Raw genomic sequence first — 16,610 nt, 5'->3', positions numbered from 1 at the left:
TCTCTCTCTCTCCATCTTGGTCAGTTTGCCTAATATAGTTGCTCTGTCTCTTTCTCTCCATCTTGTTCAGTTTGCCTAATTGTCTCTCTATAACTCTCTGTCTCTCCATCATACACAGTTTCCCAAATTCTGTCTCTCCATCTTGCTCAGTTTGCCTAATTGTCTATGTGTCTCTGTCTCTCCATCATACACAGTTGTTCCTAATTGTCTCTGTTTCTATCTTCCTGAGTTTCCCTTGTCTCTCCATGTCTCACAGACTCTCCATCCTCCTGGGTTTCCCGAACTGAATCTCTTCTCTCTTCATCCTGTTCAGTTTTCCTGATTGGCTTTGCCTGTTTCTCTATGTCTCTCTATCTCATAAACATATTATTGTGTCTGTCCATTTTCACCATATCTGACCATATCATGTGTGTCCACAGCCTGTCCAAGTGGAACTCATGGCCCCTACTGCAGCGATCGGTGTGAGTGTGTCAATGGCGGCAAGTGCAATCCTATCAATGGCCAGTGTAAATGTCCTCCAGGCTACAAAGGAAAACAGTGTGAACTCAGTGAGTTATCTTGGTCTCAGTTCACCAGTTATGGTTCATAGTTTGGAATCCTTTTAGTCTTTCCTACAGACACTGAAACAAACATGTCCAAGAAAACTAGAAAACTGTATTCTAAAAGTCTAGAATATGTAGCAAGTCTAGATTCCTGAAGTTTCTAAAAGTGAAGAATGTCTCTTGGCTCCTTTTTATTTTATTATGTCATTATTTCTTTTAAACATTTTTGTTTCTGTAAAAGATGTTCATTCCAGAGACTAGATGTTAGTCTAGTAAACCTTTTTAATTAAATCTGAAACTTGATCTGAAGGCCAGAACTAGACATCAATTGTCAATGAATGATTTCCTCTTAATGAACTGTTCTGTATTTATAGAGTGTCCTAATGGCACATTTGGGGTCAGATGTCAAGAGGAGTGCAACTGTGGTGCTGTGGAGTGTGACCATGTGACCGGGCAGTGCCTCTGTCCGCCTGGAGTTACAGGACCTCAGTGCCAGAATGGTATGTAGTATCTCTGTTATACACTGCCATTTTTATGAGAATACTTGTAGAACCTGTGGCAAGTCGCTTGGAAAACAATTGTTCATTATGGTTGTAGTGGCTGATTAGTTTCCATGTGTGTTACTAGGTGATTAAATATGGGAGGCATGATAGATAGCTCTCTGGTATAACATTTTCTCATCATGCTAAGAGACTCTGATTTGGACTCACAATATAATACAGTATACCATTATGCAATATATGAAACCCTTTTCTGATGTCACTTGCCACTTCACCTCACTCACTTGTGGATGAATTTGACTTCAGCCTGCGCACGAGGAACATATGGGCCGAACTGTGAATACTTCTGTGACTGCAAGAACAAGGGTATCTGTGATTTGTTGACAGGAGCTTGTGACTGCCAGGAAGCCTGGATTGGACCTCACTGTGACATAGCATTAAGTAAGACAGGCTCACTCTTTGGTGATAGTGTCATAGCTGCTAACAATATTTACTTCATAATAATGCTTGTATTACCAAGACTACTTTCCTGAGAACTACTTTTCTAACATCACTGTGATGGTGCATTGTACACCCCTGTGTGTGCCCTCTTGACTCATCTGTCCATCACAATCATCATGATTATCATGATCATCACAATCATCATGATCATCACAGTCGTCATGGTAATCATCACAGTCGTCATGGTACTCATCACCATCATACATATCACATATCAAGTCACTTCTTTGGTGAGAGGTCACAATCACAATTGTCTTCTGGCAGAAGTAGAGAAATTTGGCTGATGTGAAAATGAAATATTTCTCATCCAGCAAACATTACTTTGTTATAGGCCAGAAGTTACAATCTCTTGCCAAGGTCAGAAATGACAGTATGTCCCCAAAGTCAGAAGTGACAAATTGTTCCCCAGGTCAGAAGTGACAAACTGTTCCCTAGGTCCAAAATGACTATATGTCCCCAAAGTCAGAAGTGACAAATTGTTCCCCAGGTCAGAAGTGACAAACTGTTCCCTAGGTCCAAAATGACTATATGTCCCCAAAGTCAGAAGTGACAAATTGTTCCCCAGGTCAGAAGTGACAAATTGTTCCCTAGGTCCAAAATGACAATATGTCCCCAAAGTCAGAAGTGACAAATTGTTCCCCAGGTCAGAAGTGACAAATTGTTCCCTAGGTCCAAAATGACAATATGTCCCCAAAGTCAGAAGTGACAAATTGTTTCCCAGGTCAGAAGTGACAAATTGTTAATGTTCCCTAGGTCCAAAATGACAATATGTCCCCAAAGTCGGAAGTGACAAATTGTCCCCTAGGTCCCAAATGACAATATGTCCCCAAAGTCAGAAGTGACAAATTGTTCCCCAGGTCAGAAGTGACAAATTGTTCCCGAGGTCAGAAGTGACATTTCTCCTTTAGGTCAGACATGGCGCATCACTTGGGTCTGAATATATCCAACAGATCATGGCCATGGTATATGAAGTAACATGAAAGAATCAAGTGTTCCTTGACCTTTTGGGATTGTGTTTATATATGTTTATCTCCAAAGTAGGTTTGCTTTGTCACATATCACATGTAAATAACTAAATAACATGATAGGTCGCTGATATCCAACTCCATGTAACAGTTCAGCCACATTGGTGAGCTGTCGATCCTGGTGATAGTAATGAGTTTTGTACTCCTAATAAGGTGCAAGTTGATTCTGGATGTTGACAACTACAGACTGGATAGAAACACAACAACTATGCAAGACTAAGACAGAAAGACTGGAAATACTCATGTTTAAAGTAAATGTTACACATTTTGAATTCTTGTATATTGTATATAGTTGTAGGATAGTAGTTCAATGAGTGTGAATAGATTAGGCACAACCAGTCATGTGTTTATTAGAGTCATTACATCTTTTATAACTAAAACTAAGAGTAGTGACTTCTAATCAGTCAATAGTTAGATTCATGTAAACAAAAGCAGGTAAAAAGTAAATTATTTAGTTATTGTTAATAAAAGAAAACAGCCCTATATTCAATAGTGCAGTCAAAACTTGTGTCGAAAGTTGAAAAAACCTATGTAAACAATTTTGACCTCTCCCACTTTGGATGCAACAAAAACTGTTGACAACAGAAGGCATACACAGGGTATAAGATTTTACTTCAACACAACAATAAGTTTGACACAAGTGTGTCCTAAATGTGTTGTTTCTGTAGTGTAAATAGGATCAGTGATATTCCATGATGAGATAACACATGCAGTAGAAGATACTTGGCCTGTCTATAAAGGTTTGTGTAATGGTAACACAAATGTTCATCCAACATCCTTACATCACAAAACTCATGCCAACAGAATCATTTAGCACTGAAAATCAATTTCTCAAAATTTGATCAATAAATATTCCTTAGGGTTTTTGAGTGACATACTTTCTAAATAGTTTTAAAAGAGTGGACTTTGTTGTGTGTATTTTCTGTTGTGAGATTACGGACTGTCCCAGAAACAATACATGTGGAAATTTAGTTAACAATTTACCCTATTCAGAGCTGGAATGAAAGAATGCAGTGTTCACCCACTGGTACTAATGTTTCAAAATCACAAACATTATTCTCAGGGGGATTTTTCAGGGGGATTTTTGAGGAGGATCCAACACTGTCAGAGTTAGGCACCAAATTGTCAGTAGACCTGGTTATCAAGAAAGCCCACTTTACCTGCAAATCTTTTACCTGCTGTAGGTTCAAATCCTGGATGACACTCAACCCAAAAATGTCATAACATTTGTACGTAACTAAGAAAGTGTACCTGTAGTCTAAAAGTCAATGTAGCATTAATCCAGTTTTTAAAGAGGTATTTTGTATTCATACTGATATTTGTGTCTCAGCATTGTGTCATGACAACAGTTACAACCAACAAAGGATTCAAGGAATATTGTTTTGGACAAAACAATCAGTTAGCACAGACTTCATACAGTGACTTTTCACCTTATAACTGGAATCTCTGTGGCTATGTGTCTTTTGACAAGCAGTCACTTTACTTCTATGTTTCATGAAAACTGTCATTAAAAGGTCTCCATTTCATCCTGAAAGTTAACACAGTGTACTTGTATGCCCCATGAACAGCCATATCTCATTTGTATTCTCCATGTCACCATGTCCTGTCAATGAAGCTTAATCTTCAGCATTTCGGGATTACCTCCCCTTACGTTCTACCTGTTTTGAATTACCATTCTTCAAGTTCAAGTTATTTCAAAATCACCCACCTACTTTACACACATTAGTAAATACCCCTTTTCTTTTTAAACACTATAAAGTCATTATCCTTCATCTTTCATAGCTTTTTGAAGTCGGTGCACCTGTTCTTTCATGCTCATTATGAAGTTACTGCAAATTGTTTTTTCATATACATTCTCTTACTTTCCAAGCATTTTGAAATCCCCCTATTTCAAACTAACATCTACTTCTCACAGACTTGTTATCAGTTATGTCCTCTTGTTCATGAGCATTGTGGGAGTTCTTGGTTGTATCCGATTCATGCATTGTGGATGGATGCCATTAGACTGGCAGTGCGGACCTTTCACGCTTGTTTTAACCGCATTTTGCTTTACTTTTCGTCTGGATTCCCACATGAGGAGAACTCTGCCTCTCGTGTCCACTCTAGATAATAGTACTAAGGTGACTACTGACTATTCCCTCTCTGGTCAAGTACAGGTTCAACGTTTCCATGGAACATCTTATCAAGTTTCATAACATCATCCTTTTTACATTTTAAATAACATGTACAATGTAATGTGTAAAATATACATTTTTCTGACACTATACTGTTTTTACATTTGTTTTTGTGAAGTAGTTGTGTGTAAAACAGTATTTTGTACCCTGAGGTATTTTGTACCATGAGGTATTTACATTGACCTGAAGTAACACGTTAGCAGCTTTTTGGCCAAATTGTAAATGCAGATGAAGTTTGGAAATTGTAAAATGAAATCTGAGAATGAATGTACATTGAAAATGCTAAAATATACAAAGACAGTTTTGTGTGTCTCCATCAGGTTCCATTGAAGAGTAGCAACCAGTATTTGACCACTGACTGAGCGTTATATACTATTACACCATCATCACTAGTAATGTCTTCACTGCACTGCAGATGTACATTGTCAAAGTTTTTCTCGCTATCATCATTCTCATGTCAAGAAAGTTAGGGAAGAGCTGTAGTATATAGAGTTAGTTGTAGGGATCATGTCTTGATGGCTGTAGTATACAGAACTAGTTGTGGGCAATGTATACTGAACTGGACTAAGGGCAGAACAGGAAGAAAGGTGGTGGGAAAACTAGCAGGAAATATTTTCAAAATTGTTACATAAGTAAATTCTATTATTTGTTCTGAGGTAGATGTCTCGTAAATGTTTTGTGTGAATTCGGTCCTGTGTTAGTAGTTTTTATGTAGATATTATTTATTATTCTTGAGAGATACAAAAACTTTGTAGTTCAGCTGTTTCATTCCCCTGCTTTCTGTGATAAGTTGCGTGGTTTTAAATCATCAGTCATGCAGTGTACTTGTATCAATACAGATGCACTGTCAGTCAGTCATTGTATCAGTTTCTTCTAGTCAGTCAGACACTTAGACAGTCTGTCAGTTGGTTCATCTCGACAAAACAACCAACATTTCCCAAATCAGTTCCTGCATGTCATCTTTGTGTTATTTTCAGAGAGGAATACGCTTTAATCAGAGCTAAGTCAGTTTAAACAGACATACCTTCCACCAATCAAAAGCTTTGACAATGTATTGACCTTGTGTTGACCTTGTGTTGGCTACCATTATTATTTAGCTGTTGCACTTTCCTTGGTTGCCATGTAGCTCTGCTAAATATGTTTCAGTTTCAGCATTGGTTCGGTTTGGCATGGAGTTTGTTGAAAGCCTGTGTATCAGGGAATTTGTCTGTCTGAATTATGTCTGAGTCTCTGTCCATGTCCATGTCTGTATCTGTGTCCGTGTCTGAGTCTGAGATTAAACAGTCATCGTAAACGACTTGTATGAGCAGCAGAAATGATGAAATATATGTGCTCAATATCAAATGGATATGAAAGTGTTTGGGGGATGAGTTCCTACAGTTTTAGCAGTTTACCAACAAACCAGCCAGCTGCCGTCCATCACCTTCTTGACCCTGAGCTAAAACTGGTCCTAACAATCATTTTTGGTCGTTCTAACATGCGACTTGATAAATCAAGTGGTCAGGCTGTCTGGTTGATGATCTTCACAATCTGAGTCACTGGATTGTCTGGCCCTGACTAAATTGTAACAGGGCACCACTTTCATGTTGCCGGAATATTGTTGAAGGAGGTGTTTAAACTATAAAATGTACAGAACTCGTGTGCCTGCAAAGCCAAACATGACAGAGGTGTAGTATCTATTCATCTTCAAACTACCCATAGTTGTCATTTTCAACGTGTGTTTGTCAGTAGGAATTATTCAACACAGTGGGTAAAAATAACACCCTGTAATAAAATATCCATTTATTGAATGATACAAAGCAGGTGAATAGAATAACACTTAGGTAGAATAAGACAACCATGTGTTTATGAAATACATAACACAAACACAAATTTGTGTTTATGAAACAAGAAATCATAATTTCAGTCTGTGAACAGCCAACATACACATAAAAGGGACATTTTACATTTTTCAACAAAACTCAAATTTTGACTCTTATTAGTTTGCACTGTCTGTATGTCAGCCGGTATAGTAACACAATAACACTGGGAGAATCATAGATTTTGTGATGATTGTGGGTTAAAATAACTAGTGCTAACTAATGCTGAGTCTCAGACAGACTCATATAGAAGCAAATGAATCCAATCAAACTGAAAAGGAGCTCTGGTTAGGCAACTGACTGAACATCTGAGTGCCTAGACTTTCGAAGCTCTCTTAGCGCTGAGATAGTCATAAGTTGTGTTAATGTATGGCACTTACGGCTGTCAAAGCGCTAAGAGAGCTTAAAAAATCTAGGTACTGTAACATAGAGTTACGACAGTCTATACTGGGCCTAGATTTTTTAAGCTCTTTTAGCACTAAGGTAGTCTAAGTTAGGGTTAATTTATAGCAATGTATGAAAAAGTGTCTGCCCGGCGACCCACCGCTTGCTAGTTATGTGGCGGGCTTACAACTTTATTTTATTGCCAGCCCCATGGGCCAATATTTTTCCCAAGGTTTATATATTTGATTTTTCGAAAATATTTCAAAATATTTCGAAAATGATTTTCTGGAGGGGCTGGTTGCATGTCCACAGGGCCAGCAAAATTTTCCAATGCTTTTTTCGGCTTCCTGTTTGATTTAGGAGTTTCATACACTGTGTATGGCACTTACGATTCTCTTAGCACTAAAAGAGCTTCAAAAATGTAGGCCCAGGAATATCTAATAAACTAGTATTAGGATATTGAATTACAGGCAGTTCTAGGGAAAAGGGAAGGTAAGGGGAGACAGAGATTTAGGTGCAAGACAATACTGATCATCTTGACTTGGTGGTCCAGGCTAATTATTTGGTTGATTGTATGTCATCACACTTTGACTGGCTGGATTTTTCTTCATTATATGAATCACTGGATTGTCTGGTCAAGACCTGAATGTGTTATGACAACCTACTATATGAGGAATATATGAGCTATTATCGCATATGTAATTGATGGTGATCATAAACACGTATTTAGTCTGGATCCCTGACAATGGTTTATGCCTAGGCCTGAAACAATACTTCCAAACCTTGATTTGATTTGATTTTTGATATTGGACTCATGATTTGATCAATCTCCATTCGAATCTTCATAAAGTTAAAACATCAGATTTCATTTTAACTCTCAGAGTCAGCTTTTTTAATTTGAAATCCATTGTCGACTTGGTGATTTCTATCAACAACAATTCTCACTGGAAAAGCCCAGCGCCAACCAATCAGGTTTTGCCATTTTTCATCCCTCGAAACTGCTTGAGTTGAAGTCAAAATTCCATTTTGGATGTGTGGAAATCATTAAAACAGTTGTTCAAATATTGAATCAAAATAACGGTAATGGTTATCAAAAATTGAAACTAAGGTATCAAGTTCGAATCAACAAAATCGAGCCAAATTATTGCAGCTCTATTTATAGCATATCTGGATGTGTGAACATGAACAATGACATACTTTCAGTGCCTTTGTTGACTTGGTGAACTGATTTGTCAAGATGTGGTGGTATGTGTGTTGGTGTTGACATAGGTGCGTGGAATGACAAGACAGATTTATATGTTACTTATATATGAAGATTACAAATTCCACCTCAAGCAGTTTATTGGATGAGAATAAATCAAGACGAGAACCTTTAGTCTAGTTCTTTTGGGTAAGGGAGTTGGACACCAGAACAAGACATTGATCTTGACGTGGGTGTGCTCATTACACACATTCAGAGGACATTCAGAAATGTCTGAATTAGAGCAGCCACAATTTTCAACCACAAGACTCTTCGAAAATCAAATCTGACACTATTTCAATTCAAGTGTTTAATACCTATTTAAATTCTTTCTACATGGCAAGACCGTAGTGTGGTTTACTCCAACTTGAGCAATGCAACCAGTAGTCAAAAGTGGGCGATTGGTCACCTTTGTTGTTAAAGAGTAGGCAAAATACCCACAAACAGTGAAGACTATATATGCTTCCCTACCTTGATATGATAAGCTTGTTGTATGATTCTGCCCCCAGATGTACATGATATGTGTAACAGTCATTATATGTAAAGGTCAAGGTCAATTCAGAAGCAAACCAGAGGGATAGTGTTGTAATTAAATATATGTAATCATTAGAGAATTATGTGTTCAGTGTCTGTGTTCGTTCCGATACTGCATGACTTAATTACTTTTAAGTTGAAGCAGTGTTTGTTGAAGCAGTTATTGTTCGTGCAAGATAGCATGCAGAATGACTTGATTGTAAAAATGATTTGTAATCCACAGATTACTTAATTGGCTCTTTTTCAAGATTAGGCTACATTGCATGACAGGGAATTTTTGTTTTCATTATTTCATAAATTATGATTAAAGAATAAAAATAATGTTTTCAATCATAAAGAACTCAAAAGTCAGATCTGATCAATTTCTGTAACCAGGCTGGACAATATATGGTAATGGACATCATAATGAATTTAATTTTTACTGAAAAATTTGTTTAGTAAATGGAATGATTATGCATGCTGTTACTCAATGATATAAAAGTGTAAAAATAAGGATTTAATTACATTTTTGCTTTCTTTCATAAAGTAGCGAGAAAAGCTTCGACAAATGAAACAGTGTTCGTAAGTACATATCCCAGCATGCAGCCCTTGTTGGTAAACATACACATGTTGGCCCTCATGAAGTGGCCTTTGTAAATCACTCAGCTTTGAGAAGCGAGATGATAAAAGTTGGACGCATTTAGAAGCTATTCATGAATCCGGTGTAAGAAGCATGTTAAGATGATTGGACTTGCCAAATCAGCCAACTGTTACATGTACTAGAGGTATCTGATGATGTAGGGACAGATAACTAGTGATGTAGAGGAAAGTGCAGGGGAGATAACTGGCGAGGTAGGGGCAGATAACTAGTGAAGAAGAGGAAGGTGCAGGGGAGATAACTGGCGAGGTAGGGGCAGATTACTAGTGATGTAGAGGAAGGTGCAGGGGTGATAACTGGTGATGCAGGGGCAGATAACTGGTGATGTAGAGGAAGGTGCAGGGGTGATAACTGGCAATGTAAGGGCAGATAACTGATGATCTAGCTGAAAAGGTGTTAAATATTTAACTGCTGGGGAAGATAAAGATGGAGGGGAGGTAACTGGTGAGGCAGCCAAAGATGCAGTGGATGTGAATCAAATGAAAGTCCAAAAGAGATACCAGTGGTGTTTGCCTTAGGTGAAATTGGATATTCAGTGATGTGAATACTTCCAAGTTTTTACAGCTGTAGCCAGTTTGCAGAGACCTGTAAAATATTGCTGTAACCAGTCACAACTCTCAACTGTGCATGAAATTACGCTTGCAAGAGACATAAAGGATACTAAATCACCTTCCATGTAATACCCTTTTTATCAAATGAGTTAATGAGTTGGTATTAAACGATCCAAAGTGAGTTTAACAAAAATGGTATTTCACAGATGCCAGTTTAGTATTCTGTTTATTACTCTCCAACATAAATTAATAGAAATTGTGGCAAAATTCCCTACGGTGTGATGACTCAGCTTTCCGCCAGTCAAGCAAGCAGTTAAGCAAGCAGTTAAGCAACTGTAAACCAGTATGACATCGTAAGTCTAGAGGTATTACACTAGTGTAATATTGCCGTAAATATATTACACAGCAGTATCTTCCACGGGCGAGTAATGATAACCATTATGATTATAACAAGTGATGACAATGTTTACATCACCTAAGTTTTTGGCTGTCAGTTTCAACCATCTTGCAATCAGTTTTGTGAGAATGTATGGGTATCTCAAACCAGGCTGACAAATTAAGTACTCATTGGACATGCAGGAAATAGACATTCTCAAAGACATTTGCAAAAAGATAAAGGTCTCTTCAAGATTTCTGTAATGGCTTTGTGTACAAAGTTTGTACCAGTACTGCCTGGATAATAACATAGGTGTCACAACCTGGAAGGAGAGCTTGGGAAACCATCTGACAGTGTTGGTTATCCATGGCAACAAAGGAACACACAGAGAGTTTTAGAATGACCAAAGCAGCTTCATCACTCAGCGCTGATCAAATCAATCTTGATTTTCTTCATTTAATATTACATTAAATTATTCACACAGCAAGCCTAAGGTTTGAAATTGATTGAAGGCAATTTGAAATGCTTGTACCATTTCAATGGCAGGTTACATGAGCATTGTCTGGGCGCCAAGGGTGAAAACTGGTACCGAATACCCCTTTGTCGCAGATTTGAACAGCAGTGAGGATGAATAAGATGTATTTCTTGGGAAGCGTTTCCTATGTTAACATATATCTTTAGTGCCTGTCTTCAGTGTAGATTGGTCGGGAAAGCACTCAGGTGACACCAATAACCTTGCATGTAGGTCTGGTGCAGGTACAGCTAGGATTGCACTGAAGGACTGCTTCTAGGTCTGGTGTAGGCACAGCTAACTTTGTCCAGGAGGACTGCATCTAGGTCTGGTGTAGGCACAGCTAGGGTTGTCCAGGACTGCATGTAGGTTTGGTGTAGGCACAGCTAAGTTTGTCCCGGAGGTCTGCATGTAGGTCAGGTGCAGGTGCAGCTAATTTTTGTCCCGTAGGACTGCATCTAGGTCTGGTGCAGGTACAGCTTAACTTGTCCTGGAGGACTGCATCTAGGTCTGGTGTAGGTGCAGATATGGTTGTCCTGGAGGGCGCCATCTAGGTCTGGTGTAGGTGCAGATATGGTTGTCCTGGAGGACGCCATCTAGGTCTGGTGTAGGTGCAGATATGGTTGACAAATGATGGTATCGATGTCTTGTGTAGGAGGAATTACGGTTCTCAAGGAGTACTACATCCAGTTCTGGTTTAGGTACAGCTAGGATTGATAAGGAGGGCTGCAGGAGGGGCTATACAGGGGGATTTCAAGTAGGGATGCAGCTATGGTTGTCCAGGATATGTGTATTTATTATGGTAAGGCCTCAGCTTGGTTTGGTCAAGAAGGTGTAAAATGTTGTATATCATATTGTGAGATGAATGATTGCTTGTTGAGGGATGAGTTTTGATGTGATAAGCACAAATCAAATCAGCACTTTATATCTTTCTGTTGTTTTATTTCTGTTTTGTTGTTCCTTTCAGTCCCTACCGGACCACGACGGGGAGACATCCCTTGGGCTGTGAACTACAGTCGAAAGTAGACACAGCCTTCAATAAGAACAGTCGACTGAAATGTTTCCATTACATGTGGAGCGCAGTGCCTGAATATCACGTTTAAAGTTACCTGATGGCATTTTCTTAGGAATATCTGACATTGCATCAGTTCAGTCTTTTAACCGACATGAATTGTGGAGAAATCATTTTCTTACTGATGCACATGACGGTTAAATGGAAGGTTGCCATGGTGATATGTGGCTACCAGTGAGAATGTGTTGAAAGTGACATTATGGTGCTGAAACTGATCTCTCGCTGTGTAGGTGTTGTAAGCCAGGCTCTGATTGGACACAATTCTGTTATCATCCGATGAGGATGACTGAGACAACTGGCTTTGGAAGCTAGAGGCTGATACAGCGCAAGTCGTCTATGAGAGTGTAGCTGTGTTAATGTTACAAGTCTTTCATTGTAATATTTCCCATTTCAATGTTCATGCTAATGTTCTGTATGCTGCTCACAGAAAGTTAAGGATAACTTAAGAGAAAGAAATATTTCACATTAAAAACGATTAGAATATTTTGTTTTAATGAAATCGTCATAAATAATCTCATGAATAATCAATACAAATCATTGAGTGTGTGTGATTAAAGATGTTACGTCTGAAGTGTTTTAGCATGACCAAGAGAATGTTACCTGTCTTTGTTCTTATACAAGAACATTGCTCTCGGTCCTCAGCTGGTTCCTGCAAGGTCTGTGGGGGTGCAGGGGTCAAACAGGGTCATGCTTTCTCCGCTTGAAGTCCTGCAAGGTCCTTAATGTCCTGTGAGCAGTAGACAATGCATGACTTGTTTATGATGTCGCTGCACTATGTGATCTGTTTGTGACCACTCTCAGGCATATAGATGAAGTCCATATTTGTTTCTGTAACAAATAATTTGCATTTTTCATGTTTGTTGAGTATGGATGTGTTTGTTTCCTTTATTTTTTAAAGTGTTATTCTTTTGGTACCTCTCTGTCAATGTCCTCCCTCCTCTTGAAGCCAGTCGGGATCTGAACATAGTCAGGTAGTGAACCATATCACACATGTGGGATAGGTGTTAAGATATATAATTTCACATGTGGAATAAGTCGGGTACAATGTACACAGTATCTCACATGCGGAATAAAATGATAATATATGCACAATATCAAACATGTTAAATAAGTCTGGTACGATATACACAGTATCTCAAACTTGTGAAATAAGAGGCTAAGATATATAAAACATCACACACCAGGAGTAAGATGTTATTTTTCACAGTTTTCGTATATAGTGAAAAATGGACATCTTGTACATTGTTTTGAGTTTGCTTTAATGCATCACCCTTTCAAACATGCCAGAAAATGTGTTAAGCACTGAAGGTCAGTTTTATAGACTCCAGCATGACTTCAACAATGCTAAGTTCTGGTTAAGTGACCTGCAATGTTGATTTCCTAATGCTGGCTGTAGATCAAAAGTTTCATCATTTCATCATTTGCCACAGAAGATATTTTCATTTATTGTTTTTTACTTTCAAGATACCTCATGAAAGGTGTACATAATTTTTAAGAGACTTTTGACTGTTTCCTTTCTTTTGGAATTCATATCCTGGAAGAAATGTCTGACTCACTAGCATCAACTGAATGGCTGCAGCAAAAATATCCTGTATATCATGTTTGCTGGTGTGAAGAAACGGCTGTCTGTAGTCCAATCTGCAGTTATATAGTGTGAGATAGGTCATGATGACGGATGACATGTGTCACTTCTTAAACATGTCACCTTATCAAGGGATAGTGTGCTGCTGGCAGATTAAAGCACCTGCTTTAAAATCTGAAAACATTTATTTGATCCCTCAGTTATTTTAGTTTTTAGCTCAGTTTCAGTCCAGTATGTACTAGATTACAATAGTTTGCCTTGAGAGATCTCACCTCATTGTTGCTGTCATCTGTTCCATGTCATAGTTTATTTATTCCCTGCCAGTTTCTCTGTACTACCTCAGCAGCTGGATGTGTCAAACCTCACTCACTCACTCATGGATCAGGACCACTGCCACCCAATAGACGTGAAAGACTAAAATTGTTGGTGGTTTTGTTATATAACTCAGCGGTTTGTTGCTTGAATATCACAGGTCTCACACCATTTGTGCAATGGTGAACTATTGCCCAGGTTTAACATCCTTTGTACAAAGATTACCATTGGCCAGGTTTTACATCCTTTGTACAAAGATTACCACTGGCCAGGTTTAACATCTTTTGTACAATGATTGGACAGTGTCCAAGTGTAACATCCTTTGTACAATGAACCAGTGCTCAGGTTTAATGCTCTCTTGTGCAATGATGAGCCATTACCCCAGTTTAACATCCTTTGCGAGTGACAGCTGATATCATTTTTGAGTATCAGACAGCCTTAAACCTCATTTACTTACAGGACTTGTAGTTTGATGACAAGGAGACCTTACCTTTTAAACACGGTCACCCAGATTTGAGGCTTTAGGAATTACAAATAGGACCTATGATTTAAAGATTGGGTACTAAGGATTGATGACTGGCACTGTGATTATGGGGTGACTTAAGGTATTACACAAGATAATGGTGAGAGATGCTTTATTGAATCATAACAATTTTATGCCACAATTCGTTTATATTAATTGAAAGAGAGAAAAGCACAAATGTTTGACACATCCTTGTAAGCATCAGTTTACTCTTTTATTTCGCTGTAGTTGTAAATTATGTTGATGCATTGAATGGGTTGCGCAGCTCTTAGCAGGCAAGAGGGACACAGTCAGATTCCAGAAAGGTTTCAATTTATACTCAACATTATCCTAGCAAATAAAATAGTTTTGTAAATTATTACTCTATACTGTTTCATATTCACGTCGTGCCGTTGAGTTCGTGTCCTGTTTTGTGAAACAAAGCATAATAATGTACAGCCATGTTGTCCACAGCAGATACTGTTGGTCATGTGCAGGCAACTTGCTACTGAGCTACATATATAGCAAGAGGATCTGTTGGCTTATCAGATATCCATATCTTCCCAAATATGGTCATGCTGTTGTCCTTTCTTTTAGAGTTGATCTTTCATGGAAATAAGAATTGATACAAATGAGCAAGAAACTTTGAAAAACATTTTTACGAAGACAGATGATAAAATGATATTTATGTTAATTATATACCATGAAGCATTGAGGACATTTTGCAGAGTAAAGACTTTATGCAAGCTGAAATGCAGTTGTTGCCTTTTCTGTATGTATCCCTTGTTGCTCTAAACTTGGAGACTAGCATATCACAGACCTGTTGTTTAGATATCAGAGATATATTGAGCCAGCTGTTGATGATTTACTGAAGGCATTGGATCCAGCCAGGTTGTACATATGTAGTTTATTCTGTGATTGTTAAGATGGTATTCAGCAGTTGCAGTATGTGCCTCTGCAAATCTCTTTTGCTCCCTGAGCAGTTAATGTCATATATTTTTTGTAGGTGGATTTACTGAAATTGTTTATCACATGGTAGAATTATTCATTGCAGACTCTTCTGGAATTCTTCTCTGTAGAAGTTGTTTGTGTACATTTGTGGTGTAAAATTGTATAATTTTCCAGAAATGTGAATTGAAGCAGACATCTGAAGATGGGAATGTTTGTAAAGTCAAATTATATGATCAAGTGAGATTATTAACACCAGAAATGACGAAAAGGGAATATGCAAAACAGAGGTGTTAAAAACTGGAAATATACACACTACTGATGTGTTTGGAACTGCCCAAGCATCAGTTTACAAGCATTCTCAGATGATTTGTTTACTATTGACAGAGTTATTTGTTTGATTACATATTGTAAACTGTTGTTTGATGTTAAAAAGGTTCTGTTTCAGGCCAGTCTCAATAATCTGTGGTATTACTGACCCATTCCATTTTGCAAGTACCCAAGGCAGTTAAGATGGAATGGAGTTATAATACCCTGGACTACAGAGGATGGTGTTGTGTTTGATGTTCTGTCCACTAGATCTGTTATGTTCCCTGAGATGTGCATCCATGATATGTGTACTGCAATATTTGTATTGTATTTCATCTGTGTCTGTAATAAACTTGTATAGCTGTTTGTATTAATTATCATATTTGTATTTGTTCATGTGTGCCATATGTTACTTCTTCATATTACATACTCTTTTTGAATTATGCCATTAACATGAGTTACCATAGTTACAGTGCAATATGCAATCTTACCATGGATGGTAAACCATTTTTGTTAGAATTTCAACCCAGAATTGGATGATCCAAGATGCTGGGAGATAGGTTCTCCGCAGATTCAAGATTTAGGGTTTGAATATAAATACAATTCAGCATAAAAATTAACAATGGCAGTGTTTCTGCTTACGATGTGAGAACTCATCGTTAGTCCAGCTTGAGTCCTAATATACTGAGATATATTTATTTGATGCAATATCATGTATGTCATTACCAAAACGCTGCTTTAACTGTAGACTTCCTGTACTATACTGTGCTAGTCCCTTTAGCAAAGTGAGGAGGTGTAACAGCCACACCCACAATACTAGAGCCAGTGGCTAATAAATATGTTAAACATTTTCTCACTTTCTGTGTTTGTCTTATGTCATGCTCACACATGTAATGTTGACACTTGCAGATCACATTTCACATGCAGATCTAATTAAGCATGGAGATCACATCACACATGCAGATCTCATTAAGCATGCAGATCACATTACACATACAGATCACATTAGACATACATGCAGATCACAATACACATACTTGGGAGATCACAT

General features: G+C 38.0%; 1 protein-coding gene across 1 annotated transcript in view; it reads left to right on the top strand.

Annotated features, from left to right (window-relative positions):
• LOC137268581 (multiple epidermal growth factor-like domains protein 6) overlaps positions 1 to 16,409 on the top strand; it is a 244,745-nt gene extending 228,336 nt beyond the window's left edge. The window contains exons 33-37 of the mRNA XM_067803157.1: positions 420 to 548; positions 917 to 1,042; positions 1,349 to 1,483; positions 9,286 to 9,320; positions 11,802 to 16,409. Of these exons, the coding sequence (XP_067659258.1) occupies positions 420 to 548; positions 917 to 1,042; positions 1,349 to 1,483; positions 9,286 to 9,320; positions 11,802 to 11,843 (467 nt within the window). The 3' untranslated portion in view covers positions 11,844 to 16,409. The remainder of the gene's footprint in view (positions 1 to 419; positions 549 to 916; positions 1,043 to 1,348; positions 1,484 to 9,285; positions 9,321 to 11,801) is intronic.
• Positions 16,410 to 16,610: the final 201 nt, after the last annotated feature.

The sequence above is a fragment of the Haliotis asinina genome, chromosome 16, assembly GCF_037392515.1.
Source record: "Haliotis asinina isolate JCU_RB_2024 chromosome 16, JCU_Hal_asi_v2, whole genome shotgun sequence".
Taxonomy (NCBI): Eukaryota; Metazoa; Mollusca; class Gastropoda; order Lepetellida; family Haliotidae; genus Haliotis; species Haliotis asinina.
This window is presented reverse-complemented; position numbering and strand designations above follow the sequence as displayed.